This window comes from Pezoporus flaviventris, unplaced genomic scaffold (genome assembly GCF_033815535.1).
Source record: "Pezoporus flaviventris isolate CSIRO_AGI_PZ_B2104156 unplaced genomic scaffold, CSIRO_AGI_Pfla_v1 ptg000148l, whole genome shotgun sequence".
Classification (NCBI taxonomy): domain Eukaryota; kingdom Metazoa; phylum Chordata; class Aves; order Psittaciformes; family Psittacidae; genus Pezoporus; species Pezoporus flaviventris.
Window position 1 is genome coordinate 727,082 of NW_026892696.1, and position 11,890 is coordinate 738,971.

The 11,890-nt window shown below is 47.9% G+C and overlaps 1 protein-coding gene across 3 annotated transcripts in view; it reads right to left on the bottom strand.

Moving 5' to 3' along the window:
* The window catches only part of CAPZB (capping actin protein of muscle Z-line subunit beta), a 72,511-nt gene that overhangs the window by 59,823 nt on the left and 798 nt on the right, over positions 1-11,890 (bottom strand). For 2 of the 3 annotated variants that reach the window (XM_061479440.1, XM_061479439.1), the window contains one exon: positions 3,086-3,192. In XM_061479440.1, coding sequence (XP_061335424.1) covers positions 3,086-3,088 — 3 coding nt within the window. In that variant the 5' untranslated portion in view covers positions 3,089-3,192. Of the gene's footprint in view, positions 1-3,085; positions 3,193-11,743; positions 11,850-11,890 lie in introns of those variants that run through there. The other variant, XM_061479437.1, reaches the window with a different exon arrangement.

An 11,890-nucleotide genomic window follows, 5' to 3' on the forward strand; every position in this document is an offset into this window, starting at 1 on the left:
TTTCCTGAAGAGTTGAAGAGCAGAGAGATCCTCACTAACGTGCTCAGGCCAGTTTACATAACCTGGAAAGGAAGATTTTTCTTTCTACAAAGAGTAACTCAATTCCATCCATTTATAACCCACAATTTCATCAATCTCAGTAGATCCACTCTCCCAAGTCCTGCTTTGCCCTGCACAGTGCATTCAGCTTATTTTTAGCACCAGACACAGCATCCATGCGGGCAGCTTTCAAGCTCCATGTGTTGCCCTGCCCCATTTTACCAAGCACCTGCTTGAAATGCAGATGCACTTCAGCTCACCAGCAGCAACTCAGATGTGAGGTAAAGGTTCCCATCTCTCTGCTCTACACAGATATTGGTAACCCCACAGTCCCAAGGAGGTGTCTGAAATACTCTGGACCATGTCAGGTGCTCTAAGCTTTGGGGAACTTGCTGTAGCCTTCAATGAAAGGGCCATTTCAGCATTCCAGTGCTCCATTCTGGCTTCATAACCACCAAAATGAAGGATCCTGGAAATACCCTGAAGTGTGGCTTTGCACTTAAACTGAATGCTGCAATTGCACTACCTGTAGAACCTTAAGATAATTTTAAGAGTCAGTAAAGCTTTAAAAGGTGTCTTTTAAAAGCAGACAAGTCAGTGAATCATCTTTCACATCCCTACTGCACCAAGATAAGCCATGCTTAAGGTGGCACATTCTGTGAGTGACTCTTCAGGTGCTCACAAAGCCACCACAACACACAAGTAACAGAGAGGTGCTGCAGGTTCATCCCTGAAGTCCACTCAACATCAGAGACCAGCACAGAGTGCTGCAAGTTCAGGTCAGACTTCTCCTACACCTTCTGGTCTCTGTGACTGAACAAGAGAAAATCAGAAGACAGCATAAGCTTGTAACACTCAGGAAGCTTTTAGTGGACTTGTGTACTACCTGCTCCAAAACAGAGTCATGGAATGATTTGTGTTGGAAGGGAGCTTAAAGCTCATCCAGTTCCAACCTTCCACTAGAGCAGCTTGCTCCAAGCCCCTGTGTCCAACCTGGCCTTGAACACTGCCAGGGATGGGGCAGCCACAGCTTCTCTGGGCACCCTGTGCCAGCGCCTCAGCACCCTCACAGGAAGAGCTTCTGCCTTATCTGCAACCTGAACTTCCCCTGTTTCAGTTTGAACCCATCACCCCTTGTCCTATCATTACAGTCCCTGATGAAGAGTCCCTCTCTGGCATCCAGACACTGGTAGAGTTACACTTAAACCCTGACTGGATTCTTCATTTAGCATGCTTTCACATCACCTTAAAAGATATATCACCACTGTTATTTTCCATCAAGCCTACTGTTTTCCATCAGTTCTTCCCATGTGAGGATTTTGCCTATAGCACAGGTTGGGACTGTCTGTTGGAATCCTGACTTCAGATTCTACAGTCAGGTCTCGCCCATACAGATTTCATTCCATTTCATTCCATTCAGATATCTTAAAATAAGATGCACAGCTGAAATAAGATGCTCCATCCTGCCACAACCCACACTGAAAAGTCAGGTAGAGCATCTCATTTGTTCAAACAAGAAGACAAGAACAGAACCTTGATCTTAACCATTCTTCACTTTTCACCAGAAACTAAAGCTCAAAACCAGCAGCCCAGGGAGGGGATCCTGCCCCTCTGCTGTGCTCTGGGGAGACCCCTCTGCAGCCCTGATCCAGCTCTAGGGCAGCAGCACAAGAGGGATGTGGAGCTGCTGCAGCAAGGCCAGAGGAGGCCATGGAGATGCTGCGAGGGCTGGAGCAGCTCTGCTCTGGAGCCAGGCTGAGAGAGCTGGGCTGGGGCAGCCTGGAGAAGAGAAGGCTCCTGAAGGGGAGACCTCAGAGCACCTGCCAGTGTCTAAAGGGGCTGATGAGCTTTAAGGTCCCTTCTAACCCAAACCAGTCTGTGATACTATGATTGTCCTATCTAATGCAGGTAGCAGGATTGCCACGATGTTCAGTTCTGAAGAGAAAACATAAGGTATTGCTTCTGAAATTCTTATGGTTGAAGGTAAGAAATAAAGGATTACACTTCCTTGCTCAACCAGCCTTTATTTTGCTACCAGAGCAGGCAGTGGGCTGTTCTTTCTGAAAACCTAAATAGGTCTCAACATCCTTAAATCATGATGCTGGAAACCTGAATGACAAACTCCCAAACACTGTAAAATATTCCAGTGATTCCAGTGGTTACATCCTCAGGGGTTACAGTCCCTCAGGCAGGCTCTGCAGAAGCACACATCCACCCAGGCAAAGCCTGGGCCAGTTAGTTCCTGGTCTCAGTCCTGTGTTTGTTTAGAGCTGGTGCAATCTGCCCCCTTTACACATGCTGTCAAAATGAAACGGAAAGGTTTTGTGACCTGGCCTATTCCATTCAGCAAACACATAGCAAGATGGAGATTATTTTGCATGACTGAAGGAACTACAGGTTTTCCCCTAAAAAAACGAAAGTTCTCATTCATATGAGGAGCATCACCCACCACTGCAGCATCACCGGCTCCAACTGCCTTGGCTTTCTTGGATTCTGCAGATGCCATTTGATCTCAGTACACCTTAACCAGCAAGTGCAGCTGCCAGGGGAAACACCAGACCACGGGTGATAGTTTGGGGTTGATGACCAGCGGCAGGAGCAGACAGGGCCCCCACCACTCGTAATTCGCTCACAACCACATCAAGCGGCAACATTCACCGTTCAAAGCGGAAGCGTTCCCTCTGTAAACACCACCCCAGCCAGCAGGCCCGCAAAGCGGGAAGTAACCGGCCAGCGGAGCAGCGGGACGGGCTCGGTCGCCTAGCGGCCCCGCTGCCCGCCTCCCCGGGCCCCGCGGAGCCCTGGACCGGGCCGAGCGCCCCCAGCCCCCGAGCCCCAGGCCAGGCCACCCCTCCCTTTCCGCTGGCAGCACCGGCTCTGGCGCTCCCTCACCGCCGCCCCGGGGAGCCCGGGCGAGGCCCACCCGCTCCGGGAAACGACCGTGGGGGTGGGGGGGCAGCGAAGGGGGCGGCACCGGGGAGATGGGAGGGGGCGGACCGGCGGGAGGAAGGGCGGCGCGGGGAGGGGCCCGTCCCCTCGCCCTTACCATGGCGGCTCGGCGGGGCTGCGCTGGGCGGTAGCAACGGCGGCGCCTCCCGGTCCCGTCCGGTCTCCCTCCGAGGCAGGCCGCGGCCCTTCCACTTCCGCCGTTGCCTAGGAGTGAACATCCGGGTCATCACCGCGCCGCCCCGCCCCTCCGCTGCCGCCCAGCCAATCAGCGCGCGGCTCGCCGGCCATCGCCAAGTATGGAGCGCGGCGCGCGAACAGGGCGGAGAGGGAGGAACCATTCCGCTCCCTCCGGGGGGGAGCCGCGCCGCGGGCGCCACCAACGCCAGCGCGGGGGTGACCGCCGGAAGGAGAGCGACCAATCAGAAGTGAGGGGTGGGGCCTGAGGGAGGGCGCACCAGCAGCCGGGTCCTGCTGCCCGCCGGGCGGCACCTCCGGCCCGAAGGCGGCTGTAAGCGGTTTAAAGGAAGGCGAAGGAGGGCCGGTGCGAGGCGGGTGAGCTGCCTGCGTGGTGGAACGTCCTGGCAACTGCAGCCTGAACCCAGCAGCCTCGGGCTGCGGGAGTTACGTGGAAAAGCAGAACCCCCCCGGGAGTTTAACCGTGCTTCCACAGAGCGCCGGGGGACCGGCCCGGAGCCGAGCAGACGCTGTGGTACTTTGATGATGAGCACCCACTCACATCCCCAGGTACACGGTGGGAATCAGTAAACCTGGGGTACAGACAATAAAAGTCCTGCTGCTCTCAAGCTGTCCCAGAAAGAAACCATGCCCCCCCGCAATGCATTAATCCACATGGCAGTAATCTCTATTCTGGAACCTATGCCTGTACCTCTCCATAGGAAGCTTTGAATTCGGAAGCTGCAGTGTACCCAGTTACCCCAACTCACAGCATGGCATTGCTTTCCTCCCAGCTCTTCTGATCCCATTTCCCACAGTTCTGGTGCCAGGACCACAAGAACTACCCATGCAGCAGAGCTCTCGGGCTCCTGTGCTGCAGATCCAGCCCTGGTGAGCTCAAATCCCTCTGGTTTCCTCACGTTGCCATCAAAACTGGAAATGCTGACCAGGGATGTTGTAAACCGCTGTGATTCTGTGGTTGTGACACCACAGAATCATCTCGGGAAACATAGGAGCTATATTACTTCAAGGAAAAAGAAATGCTCATAAAACCCCATCAATAACCCCCTACCAGATAAACATTATGATGGGAAGTGACTTTGCCACCTCTAGTAGAGGAAAGTATTTATCAAGGAGGGCTGGAACAGCTCTACTCTGGAGCCAGGCTGAGAGAGAAGGCTCCTGAAGGGGAGACCTGAGAGCAGCTCCAGTGCCTAAGGGAGCTACAGGAAACCTGGAGAAGGGCCTTGGACAAGGGCCTGTAGGGACAGGCCAAGGGGAATGGCTTTAACCTGCCAGAGGGGAGACTGAGATGAGCTCTTAGGCAGAAGCTCTTCCCTGTGAGGGTGCTGAGGCGCTGGCACAGGGTGCCCAGAGAAGCTGTGGCTGCCCCATTGCTGGCAGTACTCAAGGCCAGGTTGGACACAGGGGCTTGGAGCAAGCTGCTCTAGTGGAAGGGGTCCCTGCCTGTGGCAGGGGTTGGAGCTGGAGGAGCTTTAAGGTCCCTTTCAACCCATAGCTGAAAGCCCATTTGTAAGTTGCAGCAATATACCAAGAGTCTCCTGTTTTGCCATCCCTCAGATCCTCCAATCCTTACATTCCCTCAGAGGTCAATACCAGCATGAAAAAGAATCCTGTTCTTTACAGAGGGAAAATTATTAATTCATTTTATAGGGATCCGCACATCTGATGTGTGTCCTCCTTGGGGCAGGCTCTGAGAGGACAGAATTGATAAATTTGAAAACATATGTTCTAAACTTCATTATTTGCAACACAAAACTCATGCAACGTATCCAGCAACTACTTTTAGTAGCTTTTATCATTAGGAACAGCAACTGTTTGTAGCTGCTGGTTGAAGCAGCAGAGCAAGAGCAGAATTACACAGCTGAATAGATTTTAAGCAATTTGAGATCCAAATGAATGTTGAGGTCAAGAGGATGTTTTTCTTAGTGGAAGAAATACAAGCATCCCGGATTCTGTTTTCCTGCTAATAGGTATAAAGAAGAATAAACAGCTGCATTTTGTTTTCAAAAAAAAAAATATTTGCATTAATAAGATCTTGCAAATTCCTTTTGAAATGGCTGTAACATCTTTTCAAATGAGGAGCAGCTGCTTGCCCTGCTTGTTTATAGCAGGACATGCTTCAGGGGAAGCTTTTCTGTTTATTACGATGTAGGACCAGACTCTCCCTGGGAGAGCTGCAGTTTGCAGCCTGGGGTGGATCTCGGGAGGCAGAATGCTCCATGTATCTAACTACAGTTGTAGTTTCTAACTACAGGTTGTTGCGATTTGGGAAGGGGTTGACACCAAATACAGAAAATTCAGGGACTTGTGATCAATCTGTGTGGGGTGAGGTGGTGTTACCTGTGCTGCAGGTATTTCCCACACTTCCCAGATTGGAATCATCCACCTGGACAGACAAGGATGTGTTCAAGAGGCTTTCCCTCAGGACTGTGCATCTTTCAATCCAGGGTCTATAAACAAAAGAAGCAAACAATGATGTCAGTTGACAGCTTAATGGCCACATGGCATCAGATTCACATGCAATGAATAACATGGCTTTTGATGTTGCAATCAGCAACTCTCAGTGACATGTGCTTTCCCTGTCCAGTTGATTATATTCAAGGAAGCCAAAGGATAAATAGTTATTAGCATTACAAAGTGCTTTTCACGGTTAGCCAGGACTTTGTGAGGCATTTGTGGTCCAGCATGATGTGGGTTTTATTTTAGCCTCCTGCAGGCATGGCAAAATGGTCTTGATTTTGTTTATTCCAGTATTCAGCCAGGACCAAGAATGCCTGTGAGAACATGCTTAGAAACAAGGTCCTAGAGGAAACCTCCCAGCTCCACTGACTACTTATTTTCCTATTAAAAAGACATCCTGAGCTTTTCTTGAAGGTCAAATTGCACATTTTTGTTCATGGCACTTGAAAGATATGTAAACTTCTCTTAGGGGTTCTCCTAAATTGAATTTACTGCAGTGAGGCTCTTCCAGCAATGGTAAAGTTTCGCTTGCTGGGTTTTATTAGTCAGAGGCAGTAACCCAGCGGCATTGCTTGTGCTGAGGCTTAAAACCCAGTGTTTCTTGGAAACCAATAGAGGAAAAAGGTACCTACAACCCTACCCAATGGCTCAGAATTCCATATTCCAGCCACAGATAGTTCTCACTATGGAGATCTTTGTACACACTGTCAAAATAGCACACAATTCCAATCACAAAGCAACTTTGCTGAGTGCACTCTTGGAATATAAAGGTTTTAAGAGTTTCCCTATTTGCTACAGGAGCTGATGAGCAAATTCAAACACCACGTTTTATGAAAACCAACATCTTGCCCATTTAGAGTGAGGTTTGAGGCATTTCCCCCCTCCGATGCTAATGCTAAAGCCAGACTTTTTCCTACTTCAGCACCCAAGGAGATCTGCTCATTTGGTTAATGGAAAAGACAATAAACCTGGCAGCATAAGATGTCATATAGTGGCCAAAAATGAGACATTCTGCTACCAGGCCAGCACTGTCACAGTAACAACAGAGAAATTAAAGGTTACCCATCACTCAGGCACACATACTGCCAGAGGCACGAGGCTCTTCTGGCTCTGAGCATTTTTGTATAACTGTAAGAAAATAGGTAAGAGCAAGTCATGCCCCGTATCCTCCTTTCACTTGGCCACTCAACTGAAGCACAGAGAGGGGATCTGCAGAGTCACTTTAAAAGTCCCATCTCCACATTTCCTGCTTGGACATAGGAGACTCCCCCCCCAGCCACGTACAAAGTATGACCCTCATTCACTAATAAAAAGTGCTGCATTTCAGTCCAAAAGTACCTGCCCACATTTTGATGAGGTAGCCGGAGCTGTTTGCAGCCACACTGCTCTCACATATCCCACAGGTTTCAAACAAACTATATTCCACACAATGCCCCATCCCTGGCAGTGTTCAAGGCCAGGTTGGATGGGGCTTGGAGCAACCTGCTGTAGTGGAAGGTGTCCCTGCCCATGGCAGGAGGTTGGAACTGGGTGAGCTTTAAGGTCCCTTCCAACCCAAAACAGTCTGTCATTCTCTGAGAAGTATAATACAAGATGGACAAATGTGACCAAGACACATGAAGAAACCCTTCAATGCTTGTTCAGAAAAGGACTAGGAGGAATTCTCTAAGTGTCAGTCCAGAATAGGGGACTATAGGACTGTTGGGGTTGCTTATTTTCCACTGTAGTTGTATATCTGAGGTTGCTGTTTGCTTCTGTGCTTGCAACTGCTTTTTAACTTTATATTTTCAGCACAGAACCATGATAGAGAGGAGGTTTCAGAGCTGACGTGACCCTAAGCAAAGAGGGTACCGAGCACATTCTTGTCAAACTTGGTCATTAACTGGAGCAATAATGTCTGTAGCGTGTCATTAAAAAGGAATCAAGGAGAAGCTGATTAAACACACCAGAAGGAAACAAAACTTTCCATTCCCTTACTTTTTCCTTGACACGTAGCACTTCATTGGAAGCTTGCTAATACACCAGCCAAAAGAATGGTAAGGGCCTGGATTCTCTCTTAATACAATAGTCACGGTTCCCTGGTTAGAATCTGCATAGAATTAGCCAGTGACATGGACACATGGAAAAACATCCTGAAAGAGCTGAAAAACAGAACTCTCTCACAGGCTTGTTCATTAGAAAACCTCTATTGATGTAACATACACCTTCTGTTTCTATTCCTACTCCAAACCTCAAAAATGATTGCACTTGCAGCACTGTGTGCAGTGCTGGTGTGCCCAGCATAAGAAGGACATGGAGCTGTTGAAGCAAGTCCAGAGGAGGCCACAAGGATGATCAGGGGCTGAAGCACCTCCCATATGGAGACAGGCTGAGAACATTGCGGCTGTTGGAAAAGAGAAGCTGCGTGGAGACCTCAGAGCAGCTTCCAGTGTCTGAAGGGGGCTGCAAGGATGCTGGAGAGGGACTCTTCATCAGGGACTGTAGTGATAGGACAAGGGGTGATGGGTTCAGACTGAAACAGGGGAAGTTCAGGTTGGAGATAAGGCAGAAGCTCTTCCCTGTGAGGGTGCTGAGGCACTGGCACAGGGTGCCCAGAAAAGCTGTGGCTGCCCCATCCCTGGCAGTGTTCAAGGCCAGGTTGGACACAGGGGCTTGGAGCAAGCTGCTCTGGTGGAAGGTGTCCCTGCCCATGGCAGGGGGTTGGAAGTGGATGGACTTTAAGATCTCTTCCAACACAAACCATTCTATGCTTCTAAAATAGTACACATAAAATAAAGATGAGAAGTTGTGCTTATGCCTGTAATGTAAGTTAGCAAAACTTCACATCAGTCTTTCCATGCAAGTGCTTTGCCTCCATGGATTTTTGGGGCAAACCTCACCACAAAAGCAGCCTGAAGTAGAAGTAGCATGATGAGCTGCGACACATCTTGTTCTTGGTTTCAGTGTTCCACTTGACTCAGATGTACCTGACAGCTGTAACCAGCAGTACCACACTACTAATACACCTTTAGCTTTGCCAAACCAGCAAGAAAAGACATTAGCACAGCCAGAAAATGGACTTATTAATGTGAATGTGATCACTGTGAGAAGGCTGAATGATGTTTCACTCAGCATCGCAAGCTGTCTCTCCTAATGCTACCTCAGCCTTTAGGTTATTGTTCATCCCCACAGCACCTGACTGTCTTCCACACCAAATCAATAGCAGCAAAGTAGACTTAATGGAGGTTTTGGCACACTTCCCATTTTAGGGCAAAGTCCTGCTGATGGTTTCTTTTTCCTCAGACTTAGACTTTTGTTGGTGTTGCCTGGATAACAAGAAGGCTTTCAAAGAGAAAACCAAGCACCAGTGACTGCACTTGTATCTGTGAGGAAAAAAAACAACCAAAGTGAAGACCAAGAGTTGAGGTTTCCTGCTCAGGTCTGCACCTCTCTGTAACATGAAGTGTTCTGATGTACAGACAGCAAAGTAGGGGCTCTCTACCAAAGCTGTGTCAACCATTTCAACTGGGCAACTCCTACACTGCCTTCTTCCTATGCAGATCACTGCTACTCTTGGCAGGAAAACAAACAATGAACCTGTGTGTGGGAGGTGATTCATGTTATTTAAAACAATGGGAGAACTTACATGTGTATTCTTTGGAAAGGAAGAGATCAGGAGCATATTGGTATGCAGTGGGGAACTTGACAGGAGGGATGCTAGAGGATTCTTTGAGAAACGAAGGTAAGAGATGATACACTCATCTGGGGGTTGGGAATTTTAAAGGAACTTCCTTGGGAGCCTTAAAACAAAACCGATTGGGGTGAGAGTGAACCTCCCTATACTGCACTGTAAAAGCTGGAGAGAACAGTTAAAATAAAGTCTCTTACAGTAAAAAGAGGGGTTCATATTCTGGCTGGTGAAGCTCCTCACCTCCACATGCGTGTGGGGACATGCCCTCTGCATGGCTTCTTCCACTATACACCAGGGAAACAGAAAATGGGAAGAATAATAGTGGCACTTATTCCTCTTAGATTTTCCATTCTGCCTCTAGCTTGTTTGATGAGCATCAGTTGAAAAACTAACCACCAGTTTATTTAAGTCAATGCCTACCTTTTAGTCTCTGAGTAGTCTTACTAATTTAAAACACACATTAGTATACAGTTAAAAAAACCTGGTGATACAGGGTCTGAACCTACAAGAAGTTGACTCCTATCAGAGAAATGCAGGATTTGGGCCTTTTTAAAGCTTTCTGGCTTCACTTCAGCCTCCTCTATTTTTTTTCTATGCTTATTTACTGGAAAGGAGAAGAGAATATGAGAGGAGGGAGGGACAGAACCCTGGGACAGCAAATGCTGCACTCTAAAAAAGAAGGTTTTTCAAAACCACACATTCTAAACATTACCTTAGAGTCGCACAATAATAAATACTCAATATTACACTGAGAGGGTCTAATTGCCAAGTAACTATGGCAATGGAGAGAAAAGGCTGTCTTTGGACACGTTCCCTCCTGCCTTAATCTTTCCCTGGGGTGGGGAAGGGGTACAGAGAATGTGTTCTAGATCCTTCGTGGATAATGTTTTCCAGAGGCTCCCTCTGATCACCAGTGACTGGGATTTAGAAGCAGCAGCCTGATTTCTCTGAAGGAAGCTGAATGTTCAAAACAATTACTCTGAACTATTCCATCTCCTCCAAAAGGGTTCAGTGCACCATGTTCCTGATGCAAGGCTGTCAAAATACATCAAGACCCATTACACAGCAATTCAACCATTTATGAAGCACCTTCCAGTCCAACAACTCACCACAACTCCCTTCAGCCCCAAAGAAACAGTGCTTTCCAGGCAGCCTGAAAGTAAGTGTGAGGTGAGACTACACATTGGCCTGCACTGGGGGCATGTTTTTTGCCAAAGAGAAGACCACATTTCTGGCTCGCTTCTAAAAACCTAAATTTTTGGGGGCGGAAAAAAATAAGGAGGCTTCAGGTATTTTTCCCTTTCCACTATTTTCCAGAGCTGTTTGGAAACGGGAAGGCGGAGCTGGCGCATCAGCCACCGGTTTCACAAAACACTTATCTGGCAAGTTAAAAACCTGCTCCCTCATGGTGGTGCTTTTATAAGTAACCTGATGCATGGTTCTATTTTTGACATAACTCTGCAGCAATGCAAACTGATTTGAGTAAATTGAAGGGGGGGGGGAGAGAATAGAAAGCTCCTTTTACAGAAGAACATGACCTGCCTTCTCCAGGGACAGCTCTTGAACCTGCAAGGACTTAGCTTAACCATATGTCTTCCAAAAAAGGTTTTTTAAAAAGCCATTTTTTAACTATGTAAAAATAAGGGGCAATTGTGATGGTTCAGTGATACGTGAAGGAGTTGAACTAAACCAAGTACAGAAGAAACCTTTCATCATTACTCTAGCTCAAACCCAGTTTTAAGGCCAACAGAAGAACACAAACCATAATAACTTCAGAAAATGTTTGCCAGCTTCCGAGTCTTTTGACTCCTATTTGCTGCTTTAGTCTTTAATTGACTTGCTCAAGAACTTCCAGTTTTATGAAGCAGTAAAGCCTCCTCCTCTGCAGCTTGACGACACAGACAGAAATCAAACCAAATAACTGCAGCTAAAAATTGCCTTACCCAGTACAAATGGGGACATTTGTACTTGAAAAACACCCTCTATTTTTTTCCACAAGGTTTCTAGAGAATGACTTCCAGAAAAGCCCACACAACGTTTGCAACACACATTTCATTGCAGTGCATCTGAAGCTATTCACACTTACGTTGCTGGCTCTACAATGCTGTAGCACACTTCAGGATATGCCAGAGACCCATAAACCATTGGGAACCCTGCCCATGACTCCTTACTTTAAGATTAGCATCCTATTGCATGAAGCAGCTGCTTATTTTTACAACTAAACAAGAAGGTATTGGGCCCAGGTTGCTTTCATTGAAGAGGTGATGGGTAGGGATTGGCAGCAGCTGGTTTTTCACACACCTGTACCTCATTTCAGGCTCTAAAGGTAAGTTGACGCCAACAGGCAAAGGTGCAGGATTTTTGGGGCTGTATGTCCAGTGGGATAGATCCAACCTGAGACAGATGGGACCAAAACCAGGCTCTTACCAAGGATGAAGTGAGAGCCCTGAAGGGAGTTGGTCAACCAGAGGTGGGCCCAAGCAGGGCAGACGGGGCTCTCTGAAGATAGGTATCCTGCCTTAGGCTGAGGGGTATGAGGGTTAACAACGACAAGCGGGAGCCGTGGTTGAAGAG